The 26,195-nt window shown below is 44.7% G+C and overlaps 1 protein-coding gene across 1 annotated transcript; it reads left to right on the forward strand.

Annotated features, from left to right (window-relative positions):
* The first annotated feature begins 364 nt into the window (after positions 1-364).
* Positions 365-26,073, forward strand: CUNH5orf15 (chromosome unknown C5orf15 homolog). The gene is made up of 3 exons (XM_073573781.1): positions 365-710; positions 23,332-23,957; positions 24,989-26,073. The coding sequence occupies exons 1-3, from the start codon at positions 545-547 to the stop codon at positions 25,118-25,120; spliced, it is 924 nt and encodes a 307-aa protein (XP_073429882.1). The 5' UTR covers positions 365-544; the 3' UTR covers positions 25,121-26,073.
* Positions 26,074-26,195: the final 122 nt, after the last annotated feature.

Raw genomic sequence — 26,195 nt, forward strand, 5'->3', positions numbered from 1 at the left:
CGTTAGTAGCATTGCGGCCAATGGGTGCGTTAGTGCCGCTATGTAACGGATCCCGTTGAACGCAGGGCCATTAACGCAATGTGAACCTGGCCTAACACTATGAGAAGATGATATACCAAACAATGTGCGGAGTCTCTCCTCCTACACAGATCATATACTGTATGTATACGCCAGGGATGAGGGGCCAGGAAAGTGGAGCTTTATTTGGGACTAAAGGTAACGCACAGGTCATTGCAGATGATGATGATGACAATGTGCTGAGTCCCTCCATGCCATATATGCCATGGAGGAACTGGCAGTGTATGTTTGGGACTGAGGGGTTAACTCCCCTGCATTTATTCACAGCCCTCTCCTGACTGCTCCTCCCCCAGATGAGTCACAGTCAGGCTTCAGTAAGCTGGGGCTGATAAGCTGCTGCCAGGCGCCAGAAAAAAAACCGGCTGGTTCTCCCTGCAGAGCCGGCTCATTTTGTTCACAGCGGGGAGCCGGCTCTTTGTATCGGATCGTTCAGGAACGATAGAGAGACGCCGCGGTCTGTGACGTCATGCATCCTAGTATCTGTCAGTGCCAACACAACCCTTCCAGTTCCTCATTCATCATGGCCGCCAGTAAGACGTCGCGGAGTCTCGGGAGCTCCTGGCTGCTGCTTGTCTTAGCACTCCTGCTCACCGCCGGCTCCGTCACTGCGGACAGCCCAGAAATGGAAGACAGTAAGATTGTATATTGTTCGTATTAGGAGACTGTGACTGGGGAGGAGGACAGGACTACATTTCCCATCATGCTTGTCTGATGTTCTGAGTCCCTTGTGTGATCTGTATGAGGATCTGTCCCCTGTGTGATGTATGCCCCTGTGTGATCTGTATGAGGATCTGTCCCTTGTCTGATCTGTATGAGGATCTGTCCCCTGTGTGATGTGTATGAGGATCTGTCCCCTGTGTGATGTGTATGAGGATCTGTCCCCTGTGTGATGTGTATGAGGATCTGTCCCCTGTGTGATGTGTATGAGGATCTGTCCCCTGTGTGATGTGTATGAGGATCTGTCCCCTGTGTGATGTGTATGAGGATCTGTCCCCTGTGTGATCTGTATGAGGATCTGTCCCCTGTGTGATCTGTATGAGGATCTGTCCCCTGTGTGATCTGTATGAGGATCTGTCCGCTGTGTGATGTATGTCCCTGTGTGATCTGTATGAGGATCTGTCCCCTGTGTGATCTGTATGAGGATCTGTCCCCTGTGTGATCTATATGAGGATCTGTCCCCTGTGTGATCTGTATGAGGATCTGTCCCTTGTGTGATGTATGCCCCTGTGTGATCTGTTTGAGGATCTGTCCCTTGTGTGATGTGTGCCCCTGTGTTATCTGTATGGAGATCTGTCCCCTGTGTGATGTATGCCCCTGTGTGATCTGTATGAGGATCTGTCCCTTGTGTGATCTGTATGAGGATCTGTCCCTTGTGTGATCTGTATGAGGATCTGTCCCCTGTGTGATCTGTATGAGGATCTGTCCCTTGTCTGATCTGTATGAGGATCTGTCCCCTGTGTGATCTGTATGAGGATCTGTCCCCTGTGTGATGTGTATGAGGATCTGTCCCCTGTGTGATGTGTATGAGGATCTGTCCCCTGTGTGATGTGTATGAGGATCTGTCCCCTGTGTGATGTGTATGAGGATCTGTCCCCTGTGTGATGTGTATGAGGATCTGTCCCCTGTGTGATGTGTATGAGGATCTGTCCCCTGTGTGATCTGTATGAGGATCTGTCCCCTGTGTGATCTGTATGAGGATCTGTCCCCTGTGTGATCTGTATGAGGATCTGTCCCCTGTGTGATCTGTATGAGGATCTGTCCGCTGTGTGATGTATGTCCCTGTGTGATCTGTATGAGGATCTGTCCCCTGTGTGATCTGTATGAGGATCTGTCCCCTGTGTGATCTATATGAGGATCTGTCCCCTGTGTGATCTGTATGAGGATCTGTCCCTTGTGTGATGTATGCCCCTGTGTGATCTGTTTGAGGATCTGTCCCTTGTGTGATGTGTGCCCCTGTGTTATCTGTATGGAGATCTGTCCCCTGTGTGATGTATGCCCCTGTGTGATCTGTATGAGGATCTGTCCCTTGTGTGATCTGTATGAGGATCTGTCCCTTGTGTGATCTGTATGAGGATCTGTCCCCTGTGTGATCTGTATGAGGATCTGTCCCTTGTCTGATCTGTATGAGGATCTGTCCCCTGTGTGATCTGTATGAGGATCTGTCCCCTGTGTGATGTGTATGAGGATCTGTCCCCTGTGTGATGTGTATGAGGATCTGTCCCCTGTGTGATGTATATGAGGATCTGTCCCCTGTGTGATGTGTATGAGGATCTGTCCCCTGTGTGATGTGTATGAGGATCTGTCCCCTGTGTGATCTATATGAGGATCTGTCCCCTGTGTGATGTATGCCCCTGTGTGATCTGTATGGAGATCTGTCCCCTGTGTGATGTATGCCCCTGTGTGATCTGTATGAGGATCTGTCCCTTGTGTGATCTGTATGAGGATCTGTCCCTTGTGTGATCTGTATGAGGATCTGTCCCCTGTGTGATCTGTATGAGGATCTGTCCCTTGTCTGATCTGTATGAGGATCTGTCCCCTGTGTGATCTGTATGAGGATCTGTCCCCTGTGTGATGTGTATGAGGATCTGTCCCCTGTGTGATGTGTATGAGGATCTGTCCCCTGTGTGATGTGTATGAGGATCTGTCCCCTGTGTGATGTGTATGAGGATCTGTCCCCTGTGTGATGTGTATGAGGATCTGTCCCCTGTGTGATGTGTATGAGGATCTGTCCCCTGTGTGATCTGTATGAGGATCTGTCCCCTGTGTGATCTGTATGAGGATCTGTCCCCTGTGTGATCTGTATGAGGATCTGTCCCCTGTGTGATCTGTATGAGGATCTGTCCGCTGTGTGATGTATGTCCCTGTGTGATCTGTATGAGGATCTGTCCCCTGTGTGATCTGTATGAGGATCTGTCCCCTGTGTGATCTATATGAGGATCTGTCCCCTGTGTGATCTGTATGAGGATCTGTCCCTTGTGTGATGTATGCCCCTGTGTGATCTGTTTGAGGATCTGTCCCTTGTGTGATGTGTGCCCCTGTGTTATCTGTATGGAGATTTGTCCCCTGTGTGATGTATGCCCCTGTGTGATCTGTATGAGGATCTGTCCCTTGTGTGATCTGTATGAGGATCTGTCCCTTGTGTGATCTGTATGAGGATCTGTCCCCTGTGTGATCTGTATGAGGATCTGTCCCCTGTGTGATCTGTATGAGGATCTGTCCCTTGTGTGATCTGTATGAGGATCTGTCCCTTGTGTGATCTGTATGAGGATCTGTCCCCTGTGTGATGTGTATGAGGATCTGTCCCCTGTGTGATGTGTATGAGGATCTGTCCCCTGTGTGATGTGTATGAGGATCTGTCCCCTGTGTGATGTGTATGAGGATCTGTCCCCTGTGTGATGTGTATGAGGATCTGTCCCCTGTGTGATGTGTATGAGGATCTGTCCCCTGTGTGATGTGTATGAGGATCTGTCCCCTGTGTGATGTGTATGAGGATCTGTCCCCTGTGTGATGTGTATGAGGATCTGTCCCCTGTGTGATCTGTATGAGGATCTGTCCCCTGTGTGATCTGTATGAGGATCTGTCCCCTGTGTGATCTGTATGAGGATCTGTCCCCTGTGTGATGTATGTCCCTGTGTGATCTGTATGAGGATCTGTCCCCTGTGTGATCTGTATGAGGATCTGTCCCTTGTGTGATGTATGCCCCTGTGTGATCTGTTTGAGGATCTGTCCCTTGTGTGATGTGTGCCCCTGTGTTATCTGTATGAGGATCTGTCCCCTGTGTGATGTATGCCCCTGTGTGATCTGTATGAAGATCTGTCCCTTGTGTGATCTGTATGAAGATCTGTCCCTTGTGTGATCTGTATGAGGATCTGTCCCTTGTGTGATCTGTATGAGGATGTGTCCCCTGTGTGATGTGTGCCCCTGTGTGATCTGTATGAGGATCTGTCCCCTGTGTGATCTGTATGAGGATCTGTCCCTTGTGTGATCTGTATGAGGATCTGTCCCTTGTGTGATCTGTATGAGGATCTGTCCCCTGTGTGATCTGTATGAGGATCTGTCCCGTTTGATCTGTATGAGGATCTGTCCCGTGTGATCTGTATGAGGATCTGTCCCGTGTGATCTGTATGAGGATCTGTCCCGTGTGATCTGTATGAGGATCTGTCCCGTGTGATCTGTATGAGGATCTGTCCCTTGTGTGATCTGTATGAGGATCTGTCCCCTGTGATCTGTATGCCCCTGTGTGATCTGTATGAGGATCTGTCCCCTGTGTGATCTGTATGAGGATCTGTCCCTTGTGTGATCTGTATGAGGATCTGTCCCCTGTGTGATGTATGACCCTGTGTGATCTGTATGAGGATCTGTCCCCTGTGTGATCTATATGAGGATCTGTCCCCTGTGTGATCTGTATGAGGATCTGTCCCCTGTGTGATGTGTGCCCCTGTGTTATCTGTATGAGGATCTGTCCCTTGTGTGATCTGTATGAGGATCTGTCCCCTGTGATCTGTATGCCCCTGTGTGATCTGTATGAGGATCTGTCCCCTGTGTGATCTGTATGAGGATCTGTCCCCTGTGTGATCTGTATGAGGATCTGTCCCCTGTGTGATGTGTGCCCCTGTGTGATCTGTATGAGGATCTGTCCCTTGTGTGATCTGTATGAGGATCTGTCCCTTGTGTGATGTATGCCCCTGTGTGATCTGTTTGAGGATCTGTCCCTTGTGTGATGTATGCCCCTGTGTGATCTGTTTGAGGATCTGTCCCTTGTGTGATGTGTGCCCCTGTGTTATCTGTATGAGGATCTGTCCCCTGTGTGATGTATGCCCCTGTGTGATCTGTATGAAGATCTGTCCCTTGTGTGATCTGTATGAGGATCTGTCCCTTGTGTGATCTGTATGAGGATCTGTCCCTTGTGTGATCTGTATGAGGATCTGTCCCGTGTGATCTGTATGAGGATCTGTCCCTTGTGTGATCTGTATGAGGATCTGTCCCCTGTGTGATCTGTATGAGGATCTGTCCCTTGTCTGATCTGTATGAGGATGTGTGCCCCTGTGTTATCTGTATGAGGATCTGTCCCCTGTGTGATGTATGCCCCTGTGTGATCTGTATGAGGATCTGTCCCCTGTGTGATCTGTATGAGGATCTGTCCCGTGTGATCTGTATGAGGATCTGTCCCCTGTGTGATGTGTGCCCCTGTGTGATCTGTATGAGGATCTGTCCCCTGTGTGATCTGTATGAGGATCTGTCCCTTGTGTGATCTGTATGAGGATCTGTCCCCTGTGTGATCTGTATGAGGATCTGTCCCGTGTGATCTGTATGAGGATCTGTCCCTTGTGTGATCTGTATGAGGATCTGTCCCCTGTGATCTGTATGCCCCTGTGTGATGTGTATGAGGATCTGTCTCCTGTGTGATCTGTATGAGGATCTGTCCCTTGTGTGATCTGTATGAGGATCTGTCCCTTGTGTGATCTGTATGAGGATCTGTCCCCTGTGTGATGTATGCCCCTGTGTGATCTGTATGAGGATCTGTCCCTTGTGTGATGTGTGCCCCTGTGTTATCTGTATGAGGATCTGTCCCCTGTGTGATGTATTCCCCTGTGTTATCTGTATGAGGATCTGTCCCCTGTGTGATGTATGCCCCTGTGTTATCTGTATGAGGATCTGTCCCCTGTGTGATGTATGCCCCTGTGTGATCTGTATGAGGATCTGTCCCTTGTGTGATCTGTATGAGGATCTGTCCCTTGTGTGATCTGTATGCCCTTGTGTGATCTGTATGAGGATCTGTCCCTTGTGTGATCTGTATGAGGATCTGTCCCTTGTGTGATCTGTATGCCCCTGTGTTATCTGTATGAGGATCTGTCCCCTGTGTGATCTGTATGAGGATCTGTCCCTTGTGTGATCTGTATGCCCCTGTGTGATCTGTATGAGGATCTGTCCCCTGTGTGATGTGTGCCCCCTGTGTGATCTGTATGAGGATCTGTCCCGTGTGATCTGTATGAGGATCTGTCCCCTGTGTGATGTATGCCCCCTGTGTGATCTGTATGAGGATCTGTCCCTTGTCTGATCTGTATGAGGATCTGTCCCCTGTGTGATGTGTGCCCCTGTGTGATCTGTATGAGGATCTGTCCCCTGTGTGATCTGTATGAGGATCTGTCCCTTGTCTGATCTGTATGAGGATCTGTCCCCTGTGTGATCTGTATGAGGATCTGTCCCCTGTGTGATCTGTATGAGGATCTGTCCCTTGTGTGATCTGTATGAGGATCTGTCCCTTGTGTGATGTGTGCCCCCTGTGTGATCTGTATGAGGATCTGTCCCTTGTGTGATCTGTATGAGGATCTGTCCCCTGTGTGATGTGTGCCCCTGTGTGATCTGTATGAGGATCTGTCCCTTGTGTGATCTGTATGAGGATCTGTCCCCTGTGTGATCTGTATGAGGATCTGTCCCCTGTGTGATCTGTATGAGGATCTGTCCCCTGTGTGATGTATGCCCCTGTGTGATCTGTATGAGGATCTGTCCCCTGTGTGATCTGTATGAAGATCTGTCCCCTGTGTGATGTGTGCCCCTGTGTGATCTGTATGAGGATCTGTCCCTTGTGTGATCTGTATGAGGATCTGTCCCTTGTGTGATCTGTATGAGGATCTGTCCCTTGTGTGATCTGTATGAGGATCTGTCCCCTGTGTGATCTGTATGAGGATCTGTCCCCTGTGTGATGTGTGCCCCTGTGTTATCTGTATGAGGATCTGTCCCTTGTGTGATCTGTATGCGGATCTGTCCCCTGTGTGATGTGTGCCCCTGTGTGATCTGTATGAGGATCTGTCCCTTGTGTGATCTGTATGAGGATCTGTACCTTGTGTGATCTGTATGAGGATCTGTCCCGTGTGATGTGTGCCCCTGTGTGATCTGTATGAGGATCAGAGTGTCACTTGTGTGACGTGTGTCCCGTGAGCGGTGTCCTGGTCTCCTGTGTGATGTATGAAGGTCTGTCACTTGTGTGATGTGCCCCCTGAGTGATGGCGTCCTGGTCACTCTTGTCTCCTGTGTGTGTGATCTGTATGAAGATCTGTCACTTATGTGACATGTGTCCCGTGAGCAGTGTCCTGGTCTCCTGTGTGATCTGTATGAAGAGCTGAGGTGATCCTCTAACTGCATGGTATTTTCCTGTGTCTTCATATTGTGTGACAGTGCAAATAGACCCTACATCCATCATTGGTGAGTCCTGACAGTGCAGTGTTCTGTATAAGTCAGCTCCTCTGATTATAAGGAGTGCTGCATACAACCAATACTCCAAGATGGCCCCTTGTAATGTTCCCCTGTGAGACCTAGACTCCATAGATGGAGGGGTCTTCTTTATATTTGGCTGGACCACCCATTATTTCCATGATGTGGCTTGGTGACCTAATCAGTGAAGCTGTCTCCTTGTCTCTGGCCAAACGTGGCAGTCCTGGTTATTATATGGTGCATGTTTTCTGGTATGTCTGGTGGATGACACTGCTGCCTATGACTGGTACTGGCAAACAAAGGGCATGCTGGAGGCTATTCTGATGTTTCTATAGAACGGTCTGATTGTGAAGGGGTTATTCCTAAGTTTGGAACTTATCCCCTAATCGTGGGATGAGGGATAACCTGATTGTTGGGGTCTGACCATTGGACCACCAGTGATTCTGATGCAGCTCTGGGAACTGTGCGCTGCAGGGCCTCATCCCAAAGAGAGCAGGTGTCCATACTCTGTCTCCACACCATTGTTTATGGATCTGTTGGAAATGGCGCAGTGCTGACCTCTGATTTCTCCACCAGGCTTATAGACAAATCAATGCATTGGAGGTCAGCCATGGGCGGCTCCACTCCATTCAGGACAGGACTCTGTCATTCAGCAAGTAATCACCTCGTGTGAATCGAGCCACAGATTGGAGCTAAGACAGATGAACCGGCCGATTATCTTATATGGTTGATGACCTGTTGCCATCATCCCACAAAGATGTCATGGAAAGATGAATTGGTCTTCATAAACTTCAATGCCTCGTTCTTTGGTTCCCAGGGAAGATAAGTCTCCACCAGAGTTGTATAGTTTTACCTTTCTCCCCTCATAGTGGAAGAGATTTTACCAAAGCTTAGTAATTGTAAGCAGGGCTATGGAGTCAGTCGTGGAGACGGAGTTGGAGCCCATTTTGGTGGAGTCAGTGTCATGGAAATTCAGGAGTTGGAGGTTTGGCTTACCGACTCCACAGCCCTGATTGTAAGGTGCTGTTACACATGAAGGTGAAAAGAGGTATTCATACATTAATTTAATGGTACATAGCTGAGGTTTACATGGATACTGCTCAATGACAGACTCTGACAGAGGAAAGGGATCCTTCCTGCGAAGACATGGGCTGGTCATACACATATGACGGCCAAATTAGTGCTCGGCCATCTGCTTTCTGCAGAGATTCCCAACTGCCCTATACCCATGAATGGTCTGCCAAACTAAACGTTGATGTATTTCCAAAGGGATGAGTGGTGCAAAACTGCTCTTGTAGCAGCCTATCTCCTGAATATAAAAATTCAAATATCCTGACCCTTATCTTCCCTGACACATCTGTCAGGGAGAGTTGGGAGACCCCCATACACATTGAATTATCAGCTGATATCTGGGTGTTCAGCACTTACAATCTACAAGGGATGGAGGCACGTGATGGGAAGGTTTGTTTGTAAGGTCTGTTGTGAGCTCATCTGTTCATTCATCTTTTGTGTCCGAGGATCTCCCTCTTCTGGTGAAGGAAGGTAGTGAGGCTGATTACCAAACACCTGATCAGGTGGATGGTGACTGGGTAACGGGAACTTCTGACTGGATATAAGGCAGCCGACGCCCTTCTGAGTCGCTGGTGATTTCTCTGCTGGATTCTTGGAGAACAGTCTGATTCCTGCTTCCCAAAGATAAGTTTTTGCTCTGCTATTGAACTTATTAGTTTTGGTTTTGTTTACCTTGTTTTTTGGAGTTCAGCCGTCCCCGGCCGGGGGGTGTGCTGGATTCTTTTTTCCTTGATCAGTGTTCTCTTTTGCTCTGCTTCCAGAATATTCTGAGTGCTGATATAGGGTTTGAAGTCTAGTGACTTCAGGGTCCTTTTTGCTTATCAGTTGTGTTGGTAATATTTTTAGCAGGGTTTTCTCGGATTGCAGACAGCAGCTTTTCTATCCTGTTCTTTTTAGTTAGCTTGGGCCCCATCGTTTGCTCAACCTATCTTTCTATCTGTGTTAGTGTTTTCATCTTGCTTCACCGTCATTATATGTTGGGGGCTGCCGATTGCTTTGGGGTCTGCTCTGGGGCAGTCAGTTTTTCCCTTTTCTCTCTTTAGGCTTATGTAGATCTCCGGCTGTGACGAGGTGTCTAGGATCACCGTAGGAACACTCCACGGCTACTGCTAGTTGTGTGATAGGATTAGGGGTCTGCAATCCGCTAGGTTCCAACCTCTGTTTTTCTGGGCTGAGCTTGTTTTGTTTTTTACTCCTCGGTGACTCAGTCATAACAATGGTCACTTAGTGTCTGGAACAATAGAGACTGAGGTACCTTGAAATACCACATAGGATAATAGGAGTCCTCACACAAGTGGTCACCCAGGAACTTGTTTTTTAGTGATTTTTCTTGTTCTGTGAAAAGTGGCTTCATACCTCCTGAAGATTCTACATTTTACTGGCTGCCTGGAGTTCGTGCAATTTTAAGATCTCTTATTCCACCATTCTTCCTTCTAGGCTCAGGGTGCAGAATCTTATCAGTATATGCTACCACGACTTCTCTAGCCTATCACATGGCAGCGTGTCGTTCAGGTGGAATCTGTAAGCCATGACACCCACAGGCTGTATGGTCCGATTTCACATAAACTTGTACTTTGACCAGCTATGCCTTGTTAGAACATGTAATTGTTCCACTCCTTAGTGGCGTCCTGGTGACCGGTTAATATTTGATAGTGACTTCCTGAAATCTTACAAAGTCAGATTTCTGTCTACTAGATGCAATGCGCATGGCCAGGTTTACCACCTCCGGGTCCTTCTGAAGTCTTCTGCAGCTCTAACTTGGTATTATGGAGACTTTCTTCACGAAGGCAGCATTAAATGGGACATCATGATGTGACTACAGCTTTGGGGGTATCCCATCTATCCTAATCATACACAATTTGTGGCAGGATGGTGAAAACTGAGTCCACTCACTCATGAACATTTTCTCTTGCAAGTTGGGTACAAAATGTTCATGTGTTTTGTAATATAAACTGGTAGGCCAAATGTACAATCAGTATCTCAGGTCGATAGGAGCAGCAGATTGCTTTCACGGCACTTGGCTACAGTAATGCACTGCATTTCCTGTCTGCAAATGTTGATAGCTTAGCCTTAGCCACATCGTATCCGCCATGTTTTGAATCTGACTATAGACAACTACTTATCATGTGCATGCTCGGTTGGCGTATACAAAATTACTATACTTATTAGCACAGGTTTTATACCAAGTTTAGGGTGAAAACTGCTTTGCTTAAGTCTTGGCAGTGGTATGTGGCGAATGACTAGGACGATGGCAACGTTTTACCTCAGATATGTAATGTATAGTGGTCAGTATTTGGCAGGGTGTGGATTAGTGGTGGTAGTGTCCACTGCAAACCAAGCAGCACAATTTACCTCAAATTGCTGCATGTCCCATGGAAAGGGCAAGTGTAGCGTGTGGGTCTTTATTCATGCCTTTTTTGACAGAATTCTGGAGTAAAACTGAAATGTGACTAAATTTTAGTGCACCTTGCATCATAACAAATGTTCTTATACCAGCCTTCTTAACCTCAGACCTGTTTGGAAAGTGGAGCTTCATGAGGCGTACGTGATCAAGTGCGGCTGACAGTCAACATAGTTAATGCTACAAAGGTGGTGTAAATAGACACAAATGTACTCTAGTTCCAGACTTAAGACCAGTATTAATGAGTCGGGACCAGTTTCCATCGTTCGCCTTTTACTTGCTGCGGATCGGAGACTGCCCAATAACCCTCACGAGGTGTTGCTGTAGTGCCATTGTGGGAATCTTGGCAAAATATTACAATGATCTTTTATCTGGGAGGCCTTCCAGCATAAGTTGGATAACTAATCCTATCACTGATTTGTAATGGATTAGAGGTCCCCAAACGATCCGGTCACCACAGCAGGGCAGATGTGTACTGTCCCCATTGTGCTGATTCAGACTTGGAAACTTGAGTGGTTCTGCTTGTTGGATTTCATTGCTTCCATTCACATGCCCATATATGCCACCCGCTCTGCTCCAGTGACTGAATGTCAGTTTGCCCCATTCTGTAAATGCCAAGTCAGTGATTTGTGACCTATTTTAGTATGCAGGTAAGGACTGTGCCAATGACGTGGAAATGTGAAGATCTAATACTTCATGCAGTTGTCTCCTGACACAGGACCGAAAGTGTACGTGCTTGTTCTGGAATCGGAGCCTTGTTCACGGGAGTGACGTCCATGCATACTATGACCTAAATAATGATGGCAGAAGTGCCATGTCACCTATCTACACAAGCGATGGAGGAGACAAAAGCTGTTCAGACTAGGTCTAGTTCCACACCACAGTATATGTAATCACTGAAAGGGCTCACTGAACTATACCTTCTAAAACCTTATACGTCAAATTATTATAAAAGATCACGTGCTAATATTGAAGAAAATAAACCGCAAAAATAAGATTTACAGTAAAATAATCAAAAGGTACTGGATAGCACCCATAAGGGGTACATCATAACAATGTGCATAGCCCTATAATGAAATTAAAATATTGGGCTATATGACTTGTTATGGTCCCAGTAGAAAAGATAATTCAAAATAAAGACACAAATATATCAATATGAAATGATTCATAGTAGAAGCCCTATTCCACCCTAAATGTATCCCTGTCTAGCCAGAGTGGTTGGCACCCCCATTCAACGCAGGCTGGTCCAAATGTATGCTTCATGTGTTACATGATCACTTTGGTTTGTCATGCCTTAAGAGATGCTTACCTTCTGTGTGAGTTACTCTTGTACTTAGACTAGACGTCGGTACACTAGTCCTAAATAACGTAGGTCCTCTATGACATATTGGGACCAGCCCACGTTAAGTGGGGTGCAGGGGGTAGGCCCCCTCCTCTTCTCTTTGTACACAGCCCCTATTGGTCAAACAATCAGTAGATTTGGTTTCCAGTACCATCTCTATGCTGACGACACCCAATTATACGCTTCTTCTCCTGACATCACGCCAGCCTTTCTAGACAACACCAGCGATTGTCTAAACGCTGTGTCTAACATCATGTCCTCACTATATCTGAAACTGAACCTGTCAAAGACTGAACTCCTTGTGTTTCCTCCCTCAACTAATGCACCTATACCAGACATTGCCATTTCCATGTGTGGTTCCACTATTACTCCCCAGCAACATGCCCACTGTCTTGGGGTCATACTTGACTCTGAGCTTTCCTTTGTCCCTCACATACGATCACTGGCTCGCTCTTGTTATCTGCACCTCAAAAACATTTCTAGAATTCGACCTTTTCTTTCTTTTGACTCTGCAAAAACTCTGTTTCTCTTATTCATTCTCATCTTGACTATTGTAACTCTCTTCTAATCGGTCTCCCTCTTACCAAACTCTCCCCCCTCCAATCTGTCTTGAATGCTGCTGCCAGGATCATATTCCTCGCCAATCGTTACACAGATGCCTCTACCTTGTGCCAGTCATTACACTGGCTACCCATCCACTCCAGAATCCAGTACAAACTTATTACCCTCACCCACAAAGCCCTCTATGGCTCAGCACCACCCTACATCTCCTTCCTTGTTTCAGTATACCATCCTACCCGCGCCCTCCGTTCTGCTGATGACCTGAGGTTAGCATCCACAATAATCAGAACCTCCCACTCCCGTTTCCAAGACTTTACACGTGCTGCGCCAATTCTTTGGAATGCACTTCCCAGGTCAATACGATTAGTCCCCAATCCCCACAATTTTAAGCGTGCCCTGAAAACTCATTTATTCAGACTGGCCTACCGCCTCAACACATTAACCTAATCTATCCCTGCGTGGCACAGCCAAAAGTTTTTACCATAACCAGGTTCCCTGCATCATGTTCCCACATGCTTTATGCATCCATTAGCCCTCTGTGTCTGTACTGTTACACACTTAACATTATGGCTGGTCCATACAATCAGGGCAACTGTTACCACCCACCTTTCGTGTCTACCTCTTTCCTCAAAGACTGTAAACTTGCGAGCAGGGCCCTCATTCCGCTTGGTATCTGTTATGATCTATGTGATTATTGTTATGCTGTAATGTCTATTGTCTGTACAAGTCCCCTCTGAAATGTAAAGTGCTGCGGAATATGTCGGCGCTATAGAAATAAAAATGAATTATTAATTTGAGTATGATGGGGAGCCAACCTCTGCGGCTAGGCAGGGATACATTTAGGGTGGGATACGGTATCTTCGTCTGTCATATTTCCTTTGATATTTGCATGCTTTATGTTTATCGCTTTTCTCTATGGTCCCTGTTAAATCGTAGCTCAATCTGTATTTTTGCTTATTTTATTCCCTTAGACAGAGGATTTATTATTGGGACCTTATTATATCATATATGCCAATATTTCTATTTTATTATTGGGCTATACCCACTATGATGTGCACCTTATTAGTGCCTTCTTATTATTCTATGGTAAATTTCTGTGGCAGATATTATAATTTGGTGTTCTGTTTGATGTTGCCATATTTGCTTTACCTTGTCTATTAAAGTATAAGGTATTTCTGGGAGCCTTTTCAGTGGAGGAGACTTGTATGATGGAGCCAGTTAAAATAGACGTATACTTAATTATAATAATAATAATCTTTATATAGCTCCAACATATTCCGCAGCGCTTTACAGTTTAACAGTTTCAAAACACAAGCCATAAGTAACAACGTTAACAATACAATGATTAACCCCTTCATTACCAAGGGTGGTTTGCACGTTCATGACCGGGCCAATTTTTACAATTCTGACCACTGTCCCTTTATGAGGTAATAACTCTGAAATGCTTCCATGGATCCTGGTGATTCTGACATTGTTTTCTCGTGACATATTGTACTTCATGTTAGTGGTAAAATTTCATTCAAATAACTTGCGTTTATTTGTGAAAAAAATGGAAATTTGGCGAAAATTTTTAAAATTTCGCAATTTTCCAACTTTGAATTTTTATGCCCTTAAATCACAGAGATACGGCACACAAAAAACTTAATAAATAACATTTCCCACATGTTTACTTTATATCAGCACAATTTTGGAACCCCAATTTTTTTTTTTTTGTTAGGAAGTTATAAGGGTTAAAAGTTGACCAGCGATTTCTCATTTTTGCAACACCATTTTATTTTTAGGGACCACATCACATTTGAAGCCACTTTGAGGGGTCTGTATGATAGAAAATACCCAAAAGTGACACCATTCTAAAAACTGCACCCCTTAAGGTGCTCAAAACCACATTCAAGAAGTTTATTAACCCTTCAGGTGCGTCGCAGGAATTTTTTTTGAATATTTAAAAAAAAATGAACATTAACTTTTTTTTCACAAAAAAAATACTTCAGGTTCAATTTTTTTTTATTTTACCAAGGGTAACAGGAGAAATTGCACTGGAAAAGTTATTGTGCAATTTGTCCTGAGTACGCTGTTACCTGATATGTGGGGGGAACCACTGTTTCGGCGCATGGCAGAGCTCAGAATGGAAGGAGCGCCGTTTGGCTTTTTCAATGCAAAATTGGCTTGAATTCAGATCGGACGCCATGTCACATTTGGAGAGCCCCTGATGTGCCTAAACAGTGGAAACCCCCCCCACAAGTGACCCCATGTTGGAAACTAGACCCCCCAAGTAACTTATCTAGATATGTGGTGAGAACTTTAAACCCACAGGGGCTTCACAAAAGTTTATAAGGTACAGCGGTACAATTAAAAAATCATATTTTTTCCACAAAAATGATCTTTTCACCCCCAATTTTTATTTTCCCAAGGGTAACAGAACCCTAAGTTATTGTGCAATTTGTCCTGAGTACGCTGATACCCCATATGTGGGTGTAAACGACTATTTGGGCGCATGGCAGAGCTCAGAAGGGAAGCTGCGCCATTTGACTTTTTTTGGCTGGAATTGAGATCGGACACCATGTCGCGATTGGAAAACCCCTGATGTACCAAAACAGTGGAACCCCCCACAAATGACCCCATTTTGGAAACTAGACCCCCTAAGGAACTTATCTAGATGTGTGGTGAGCACTTTGAACCCCCCAGTGCTTCACAGAATTTTATAACGACCTGGTGTGAAAATAAAAAAATCGTATTTTTTCAACAAACATGATCTTTTAGTCCCCATTTTTTTTATTTTCCCAAGGGTAACAGGAGAAATTGGACCCCAAAAGTTGTTGTCCAATTTGTCTTGAGTACGCTGATACCCCATATGTGGGAGAAAACTATTGTATGGGCACACGTCGGGGCTTGGAAGGGAAGTAGTGACGTTTTGGAATGCAGACTTTGATGGAATGGTCTGCGGGTATCATGTGCGTTTGGAGAGCCCCTGATGTACCTAAACTATTGAAACTCCCAACAAGTGACCCCATTTTGGACACTAGACCCCCCCATGGAACTTATCTAGATGTGTGGTGAGCACTTTGAACCCCTAAGTGCTTCACAGAAGTTTATAACGCCCGGGCGTGAAAATAAAAAAATCATTTTTTGCCACAAAAATGATATTTTTGCCCCCAATTTTTTATTTTCCGAAGGGTAACAGGAGAAATTGGACCCCAAAAGTTATTTTGCAATTTGTCCTGAGTAGGCTGATGCCCTATATGTGGGGGTAAAACACTGTTTGGGCGCATGGCAGAGCTTGGAAGGGAAGGAGCACCATTTGACTTTTTCAACGCAGAATTGGCTGGAATTGAGATCCGACGCCATGTTGCATTTGGAGAGCACCTGATGTGCCCAAACAGTGGAAACCCCCAATTCTAACTCCAACCCTAACCCCAACACAACCCTAATCTCAGCCCTAACCCTAATGGGAAAATGGAAATAAATACATTTTCTTTTAATTTTATTATTTTTCCTTAACTAAGGGGGTGATAACGGGGGGGTTTAATTTACTATTTATGGCGGTTTTTATATTTGGCAGCTGTCCGCACGCTAAAAGATGCTTTTTATTGTAAAAATAGTTTTTGCATCACCATCATATTGACAGCTATAATTTTTCCATATTTTGACCCGAGTCATGTGAGGTCTTATTTTTTGCGGGACGAGTTGACGTTTTTATTGGTATCATTTTCGGGCACGTGACATATTTTGATCGCTTTTTATTCCGATTTATGGGACGCAGAATTAACAAAAACCAGCGTTTCATGAATTTCTTTTGGGGGGTGCGTTTACATCGTTCCTCCTGCGGTAAAATTGATAAAGCGGTTTTATTCTTCGGGTCAGTACGGTTACAGCGATACCTCATTTAGGTCGTTTTTTTATGTTTTGGCGCTTTTATGCAATGAAAACAATTTTATATAAGAAATAATTCTTTTTGCATCGCTTTATTCTGCGAGCTATAACTTTTTTGCGGATGACGCTGTATGGCGGCTCGTTTTTTGCGGGACAAGATGGCGTTTTCAGCGGTACCATGGATATTTATATGCGTCCTTTTGATCGCGCGTTATTTCACTTTTTGTTCGGCGGTATGATAATAAATCATTATTTTTTGCTTCCTTTTTTATTTTTATTTTTTAAGGGGTTCGCTAAAGGGGTTAACTAATGGGACAGTTTTATAGGGCGGGTCGTTACGGACGCAGCGATACCAAATATGTGTACTTTTATTGGTGTTTTTTTTTTGTTTCCAAAAAATGAATTTATTAGGGAATATATATTTTTAATTTATTTAGCGTTTTTTTTTAATTATTTTTACTTTTTTTTTTTACTTTATTACATTGTCCCAGGTGGGACATCACTGTCTTGTGACAGATCAGCAATCTGTCACAGGCAGTGCTGCAGGCTTCCTCCTTGCCTGCGCTTTGCAGGCATGAGGAAGCCAGCTCCCTGCAGGCCCCCGAAGGTCCCCGTTGCCATCTTGGATCCGGGGACCTGCAGGGAAAGAGCCCCCCGCAGCAGGCTGTACATTGCGCTGCTGTGGGGGGCTCAGGGAAGCACGGAGGGAGCCCCCTCCCTGCCGATGCTTCCCTTTAACCCCCGGTACACCGCGATAGTGTTTGATCGCGGTGTGCAAGGGGTTAACGTGTCGGGGGCGGTCCGTGAACGCCCCTGGCACATTGTGCCGGGTGTCAGCTGTGATAATCAGCTGACACCCGGCCGCGATCAGCGGCGCTCACTATGTGGGCGCCGCTGATCGCTATGACGTAATAATCCGTCCATGGGAATTGGGTCCAGGGTCACATGGACGGAATATTACGTCCATTGTAGGTAAGGGGTTAAAGCAAAATAAGACAAAATAAGCCGCCCCTGCTCGTGAGAGCTTACAATCTACAATGAGGTGAGGGAGATACAAAGTACAGGTGTATATTTACAATGATGTATTTACAATGAAGGTCCAGCCATCTTGAGGGAGTGAAGGATGGATGGATATAGTGAATGGGCTACACACGCACATTTACACATAGAATGACTTTGATTAGTGAACGTGATAAGCCACTCTGAACAAATGTGTTTTGAGGGAGCGCCTAAAACTATGCAAATTGTGGTTAGTCCTAATTTCTTGGGGTAGAGCATTCCAGAGGATAGGAGCAGCACGGGAGAAGTCTTGGAGTCGGGAGTGGGAGGTACGGATTAGTGCAGAGGTTAGTCAAAAGTCGTTTGCAGAGCGCAGCGATCGGCTAGGCCGATAGACAGAAATGAGGGAGGAGATGTAGGGGGGTGCCGCACCGTGGAGCGCTTTGTGGGAGAGATCAAGTACTTTGAATTGGATCCTATAATGAATGGGCAGCCAGTGTAACGACTGACGAAGAGAGGACACGTCCGAGTACCGATTAGCCAGATCGACAACCCTGGCTGCTGCATTAAGTATTCGACTGGAGAGGGGATAGTCGAGTGACGGGGAGGCCAATTAATAGAGCGTTGCAGTAATTCAAGCGGGAGTGGATCAATGCTACAGTGAGGGTTTTGTTTCCATGGTGAGAAAAGGGCGGATTCTAGAGATGTTCTTTAGGTGTAAGCGGCAAGAGCGGGCAAGAGATTGTATATGGGATGTGAAGGAGAGATTGGTTGCAAACATAACGCCTAGACAGCGCGCCTGCTGCCGGGGTGTTATTGTGGTATCACCCACGGAGAGCGAAATGTCCGATTTAGGGAGGTTAGTAGATGGCGGGAGCAGAAGTAGTTCAGTTTTGGAGAGGTTGAGTTTCAGATAGAGAGTGGACATGATATTGGAGACTGCAGACAGACAGTCACTGGCGTTCTGTAGTACAGAGGGGGTAAGGTCGGGGGAAGACGTGTATAGTTGTGTGTCATCAGCATAAAGATGGTATTGAAAGCCAAATCTGCTGATGGTCTGTCCAATTGGGACTGTGTAGAGAGAAGGGGGACAAGGACTGAGCCCTGAGGTACCCCGACAGCAAGAGGAAGAGGAGATGAAGTGGAGCCAGAGAACAAAACACTGAAGGAACGGTCAGAGAGATAGGAAGAGAACCAGGAGAGAGCAGTGTCCTTAATGCCTAGTGACTGGAGCCTAGAGAGTAGGAGATGGTGGTCAACAGTATCGAAAGCTGCAGAGAGTGGTCACCATTACGTTTTGCTGTCAGAAGGTCATTGGTCACTTTGCTGAGTGCAGTTTCAGTCGAATGTAGGGGGCGGAAGCCGGACTGTGGGTCTAGAAGGGAGTGAGTGGAGAGGTAACGGGTAAGGCGGGAGTAAACTAGGCGCTCCAAAAGTTTAGAGATGAAGGGGAGATTGGAGACTGGTCTGTAGTTGTTTGTGCAGGATGGGTCGAGAGCGGGTTTCTTTAGTAATGGAGTAATGTGTACTTGCTTGTTCCAGGTAATGGCCGGTTGTTGTGATGTGGTAGTCAAGGCAAACTTGATGGAGGACATTCCTGCACCTATTACACTGGTCAACAGCATTTTTGGTGCCAAAGATATTTCATCGAATTTAGGGTATTTTTGGGGTGCTGATTCTGAATATGTCATCAGTTTTGCCAGATTGGCTCAAGTTTTTGAGATTTTTGGTATCTTATTTATAGCACTTGTTGGTAAATGCGACGCATCATCTCATTAATTTCTTTGGATTAGTACTTGAACTGAGCAGTTCTCAATATAGTTTTGTGTTAATTAGTGTTCTAAAAGTTTGTTCATAGCTTGATTTTTGCACTAACTTTATGTTGTTGTCTGTTTTCCAGTGAAAAGCATGAACTCATCAAGAAGAAGTTGTCTTAACGATCCAGACTCATTCTGTTACATTTGTGGTGAATACACACTGCCAAAACATAGAAGAAACATAACAGACTTCGTAAAAAAAGTGTATTTTGCCTATTTTGGGGTTATGCTTGGGGACCAAGACAAGTTTTGGGCACCACACATAGTGTGCAAAGCATGTATCGAATTATTACGAAAATGGAGCAAAGGACAAAGAAAAAGCTTCAAATTTGGTGTTCCAATGGTGTGGAGAGAGCCAAAAAATCATCATGATGACTGTTATTTATGGTAAACACAGGTACAGGCACATCTTCACAATGAGGGACAGGCCTTCTTGCAGATTCCATGTTACTCCCATTTTCGTTTCTTATGCTTATTGAATCCTTGCACTTGCACTGCACAGAAATAACAGTCATCATGATGATTTTTTGGCTCTCTCCACACCATTGGAACACCAAATTTGAAGCTTTTTCTTTGTCCTTTGCTCCATTTTCGTAATAATTCGATACATGCTTTGCACACTATGTGTGGTGCCCAAAACTTGTCTTGGTCCCCAAGCATAACCCCAAAATAGGCAAAATACACTTTTTTTACGAAGTCTGTTATGTTTCTTCTATGTTTTGGCAGTGTATATTCACCACAAATGTAACAGAATGAGTCTGGATCGTTAAGACAACTTCTTCATGATGAGTTCATGCTTTTCACTGGAAAACAGACAACAACATAAAGTTAGTGCAAAAATCAAGCTATGAACAAACTTTTAGAACACTAATTAACACAAAACTATATTGAGAACTGCTCAGTTCAAGTACTAATCCAAAGAAATTAATGAGATGATGCGTCGCATTTACCAACAAGTGCTATAAATAAGATACCAAAAATCTCAAAAACTTGAGCCAATCTGGCAAAACTGATGACATATTCAGAATCAGCACCCCAAAAATACCCCAAATTCATTAAAATATTTTGGACACCAGAAAAAAAAATTTTTTTCGTTGACCTGTGTTATTCACACGTACAGAGTGCTCAGGATTCCTGCTGTGCAAGACTTGTCATCTGGTAGAACCAAGTGCTTATGTCGTCTTCACCATGACGCAGGAACAGTCCTTTAGGCTGAGTTCACACGTGGCGTTTTTTTCACGTTTCCGCGGCGGTTTTAATCGCGCGATTTTGCCGCGAAAAATAAGCATCCCATGCATTCCTATGGGATTCCGCAATGCTGTGCTAATGCTGCGGTTTTTACCGCGGCGGAATCGCTTCGCAGTAAAAACTGCAGCATACTCATTAATTTTGCGGAATCGCGGCGATCCCGCACCCATAGGAATGCATTGTTCCGCTTATTTCCCGCATGTGGCTGTGCACACCATGCGAAAAGTAAGCAGAACAATTGCGGATGATACCCACGGTCCGGAGGAGAGGAGACTGTACATCACATGACCTTCTAATATGAGAGATGCAGTTGTAATCAGCTAGTCAGGCGGCCATTTGCTGGTGATCTCCTCGTGTAGTGTCAGTCATTCAGATGAATGTCCATGCAGTGGGGTCTTCCCGCATCTAAGGGGAGTCCCATGTTCTGACAACTATTCCTTTAAGAGCCTGATAGGAAGTTTATCTCCAGATTATGGTCCATTCTGTCACAAATGTCTCATTAAATCCTTGTGCTTGGCATAGAAACGGTAGGGCATATAGCGATCCACCCACCTCTGCAGGGTTCTTCCGGTCTATAATGACCACCCTGTTTCTTACTCAGTGGAGTGCAGGGACTTACTGCACAAGCTCCGTGCACAAGGCTTATTATTCAGGTTTCTCTTCTTGCTGTACCAGCCAAGTGCTCAAATAACCATTTTTTTTTCCTTTTCTATTGGTATGAAACAAACTTGATGCAGAACATGTCTGTGTGGATCTGAACAAGTGTTGTCCTGTGACTTACTCAGCCATCTGTCATGAATACTTCTATTCAACACTCTGACTTGGTTGTCAGTATTTCATGTTGCATTTTTTTTTCCATAAGTTTCCACACAGCTTTTTCTACTGACTTTTATGGGCTTTTATATAGAATTAAAGCCAGTTCATTTTGCTTAGTAAAAATGCTCACTGCTCTATCTAGAAGGAAGCTATGGAGTTGTTTTTCCAGAATATGAATCCTATGTGTTTCAAAATCCACATATGGATAGATACCTGTATAATAAAAGGGCTGTTCTAGAGTTCTTACTGCTGACGGGCAGCATGAATCCATCTCTGGCTCATCATTTTAGCCTGTTTTACTCTGAAATGGTATTTCTGAAGAAATTACACATTTAGGCTGAGTGCAGACGGACTTTTTGGCCCTGCGGATTTTTCCGCTCAGAATGGAAGAAATCCGCAGGTCAAATGACCTGCATTTTTCTTCCATTTTTTCCTGCGGTTTTCCCCCTGCGGATTTGGTGACAGGGGAGATGGAAAACCGCACAAAAGAAGTATCATGCTGAGGATTTTGTACCGCGGAAAAATCCGCAGCGTCTGCACAGCGGTTTTTTTTTTCATTGATTTTAAGGCTACTGTACATCACAATGCGGATATGCAATGTTTCTGAGTGGTAAAATCCGCTGCAGATCCGCTGCAAATCTGCATCGTGTGCACACAGCCTTAGGCAGCTGTGGCTCAACGCAGGCGACGACTGCAACAGCAGGTGTGTGGTGGCTTCGGCCTCTTTCACACATCAGTTTTTTGCCTTCAGGCGCGATCCGGCTTTTTTTTGTAAAACCGGATCCGGCAAAATGCAATGCCGGATCCAGTTTTTCCCCATTGACTTGCATTAGCGCCGGATCGTGCCGGATGGCATTGCGTTTCATCCGTTTTTTGCCGGATCCGGCAACTTGTCTCATTCCGGCGTCTGGAAAAAACGGCTACTGTAATGTTTTTTGTCTCCGGCGAAAAAGCCGGAAGCGCCGGATCCGGCGCTTCCAGCTTTTTGCTACAATGAAAGTCTATGGGCGCCGGAATGCGCCGGATCCAGAAAAAGACGGATCCAGCCACCGGATCCGTTTTTTTTTTAAGTCTGCGCATGCTCAGATCCAATTGGCCAGCCCCCAGGAACAGATATAACCTGCTAGACGGATCCAGCAAAAAAACGGATCCGTTTCTACAGTTCTCCAAAATTTATGCCGGATCCGTTTTTTCTAAAAATAGCCGGATCCTGCCTGACGGCAAAAAACTGATGTGTGAAAGTAGCCTTCTCCATGACTTGCTGTCGGAGTGATCGGTCTCTCACTATGTGATGGCATAAATCAGCTGTCAGTCACTTCAAAACATCAGGGTTGATTTAGAAAGTGTCTAACACGTAGACTACTCTTATCATCCATATTATACAGGTGCAGACTTCCATGGTCCCTATTCATGGAGGCCAGCTTGGTTGTGCCTGGTTTTAGAATAAGAGTGCATCATGAGTACTTTGTTTTTGTTTTGTTCTAATAACTGGCACCTAGCAGAACCCAGAAACGCCATAATCAATGAAGCCCCCTTTTCCTATTTACTTCACTTATTGAGTGATCAGTTTTGGACATTAGTTGAATCCGTCCTTTCCCAAGAACACAAGTGCACATGTAGCCATAGTTTATGCCACCGATTACGGACTTGCTTTGTGTCAGAAACGTGCTAAAATCTTGGTGCGTTGTCGCAACACGTACAGCCAAGTGCGCTTATCAAACGAAGCGCCACAAATGTTTAAATGTCGTAAATGATGTAAAACAGTCTCTGGGTGCAAGTTTGCATCAGATTTCTGGCAAATATATCTTAGAAAAAGGTAAAAAATGTAATAAGCTGAGAAGATGACGTCAATTACTAAGTTAAGAGTTAACATGCATATTTTATGACAAATTATATCAATTTTTTTTTTCCTCTTCAAGGTAAAACGACACCCCCAGACTCTGTGAGCACGCTGAGCAGTGGTGCATCTAGTAACATTACAAGTTTGACGACTGTACCTAAAAATGAAAGTAAAAATCATGCCAATAATGCCACCACCGTCGCTGCTACTACGACCGTTGCCACCAAAACAACTCCTGGTCAGAAGGTTCCACCAACACTTGCGGCAAATGCCAGCACCACACAGGCTGTGGGCAAGGGCGCTGTGACTTCTGCCTTTGTCACTAAGCTTCTAAAACTTAAAGCAACTACTGAAGCGGAGACAACTGAAAGCACGTCTGTAGAAGACAACTTAATACCTGATGGCAAAAGCAATGTCATTACCACCCTGCCATCTGCCACTGAATCAGAGGATGAGGACTATCCAGACACGGACTATGAGGAAACAGATAAGGAGAATGACCGCTTGGCAAGCGATGATGTAATTATGCCAGACAAGAGTGATCAAGATCCTGCTGACACAGATTATGACGAAAATTCCAATGACTACGAGATAAAAGTCAACAATGATTCAGACTCAGATGAAGATAGTCACTTCTTCCTGCACTTGGTTGTAATAGCGTCTTTAATCGCTGTAGTGTACATTGCCTATCATAACAAACGAAGGGTGTGTATTTTTTTTTTAAATCCTCTTTCATTGTACATGTTTGGAACTAATCATCATGGCTTTTATTCCTTTAGTTTGTTTTATGGCTGACAGAATGCAATGGAAAAAAAATGTAACCACTCAATGTTGAATATAATGGTTCGTCTATGTAAAAGGCCACAAAGTTTGTCAATAGATCATACACGTCCATTTAGATTGGCCGATTCTGTGCTGTTAAATGTTTACTCATGTTTAACAGGATTGCACTGCTCCCCAGCCTCCTGACACCCTGCTTTTTGGGGGGCAGAGATCTGAATTGGCTCTTGGACAATCAGCATGGTGGCTCAAGCTGTGACCTCCAACTGCTGATAGGTATATAATCAGTTGGGTCTCTATACTGGGCCTTTATTACAGCCCTCAAAAATGGTATGTGCAAGGGTACCGTTACACTTAGCGATGCACCAGCGATCCCGACAACGATATGGATCGCTGGTGCATCGCTAAGTGGTCGCTAGTGAGCTGCCACACAGGCAGATCTCACCAGCGACATAGCAGTGGTCGGGGGTCACTACTTGCCTGTCAGACGTGGCGATCCTGTCCACGTGTCGCTTGTTGGCGCTACAGGAAGCCCAGAAAGAAGCGCCGAGAAGAAACGGCCCAGGACGTTCTCGTGCGATCAGCGATAGCCAGCGGGGGAGCCAGTCGGAGGTAAGTATCAGACATAGCGATATCGCTGCTACGTCACAAAACGAGTGACGTTACAGCGATATTGCTAGCGATATCGCTATGTGTAACAGGCCCTTTAGGCCTGTCTACATGATTGTTCTGTCCCGTTCTTAGACTATCATGTTGCTGGAAGCACAACCTCTGTTTATACACCTCTCTAGTAACAGAGGATCGGCTCAGTGCAGAGGTATAAGGAAAGATTCTCCAGCCTTATTAACCGGGGAACACAAGTATTTACTAGGCATATAGGTCTATTGATGACATCATTCCTTTTATTTTACTTTAATTTGTGATACAGATGCTAATTTGTTTTTCTTCTTTTGCAGATATATCTTTTCATCCAGAGAAGGAGATGGCGCGAAGGTCTCTGCTCAAAGAACACTGGTTACCGCCGACTTGATCAGAATGTGAGCGAAGCAATGCCTTCCCTAAGAAACTCAAAAAATTATGTATTTTGAAGGACTTCAAGCATTCTTGTGCCTTTTTGGGCCTATTTTTAGGCTCCTTTGCCATAAATCATTTACTTGATTATATAGTTAAGATTAAAGATTATTTTTTTTTAATTCTGATTATAACTTCGGAGTTTGAAGTGAAACTAGAGAAATTCTGGTATTAGGGTGACAATCGTTAATTTTTTTATTAATACAAATGTGCTATACAAAATACAAATTTTTTTTTATATAAACTCTGGTTTACATAACTTTTTTTTTGTTTATACTGTTGAGAAAATTTGCACAAAGTTGCACACTTAACTGGACGTTGCTCTGTAGATCTCAGAAAACATTTACATTTGTAAGGATCTGAAAACCCTGCTCCATCTGACTACTTGACCTGAGCGACCTTGCCTAGGAGAAAGGTTGCTCCTGTCAGAAGACCCAGTAGTAAGGCTGCATATTGTGAGCTAACTACGACCTATAATTCTTGGATTTGTGCAGCTGGCTTAATGGAGCAATCATACTTTGTTTTCCAAACGTTTTATTGGAGTTTTAATAAATGGGGAAGAAGGTGTAGGGGAGGGAAGGAAAGAAAAGAGGAAGGACAACAATGTCCAAATGTAAAGAATACATAAAATGTAACATGTTAATGCAGAAGCATATTATACAATGAACTATTACAAAGGTAAGTATTTAAGCATATAATATATTAAAAATTTGTTCCAAGCCAAAGACCTAAACCCCAAAGGGGCCTAGGCAGGCGCACTCTGGTTGAAGACCTTAAGAGAACAGCTCCAGCCATCTAGACCATTTCCTAGCATGTTTGGCAAATTGATCATGCATATGTGCAAATTTCAGTTCAAAGGAATGATGAAGGCTAATTTTGTCTATAATATCGTTAATTTGTGGAGGTTTTGAATTTTTCCAAAGGAAAGCGATATTGTGTTTGGAGACTAGTAAAATGTGCATAATCAACAGCCTGTTAGTAGGGTCAATTTTGTCAGCGTCTAGAGAAAGAAGGGCCAGACGAGGAGACAAAATAAGTCTCGTTCCTAAGATAAAATCGATAAGATTTGAAACCTTTCTCCAAAAGGGAACA

The sequence above is a fragment of the Dendrobates tinctorius genome, unplaced genomic scaffold, assembly GCF_039654945.1.
Source record: "Dendrobates tinctorius isolate UK_male_01 unplaced genomic scaffold, ASM3965494v1 ptg000036l, whole genome shotgun sequence".
Taxonomy (NCBI): Eukaryota; Metazoa; Chordata; class Amphibia; order Anura; family Dendrobatidae; genus Dendrobates; species Dendrobates tinctorius.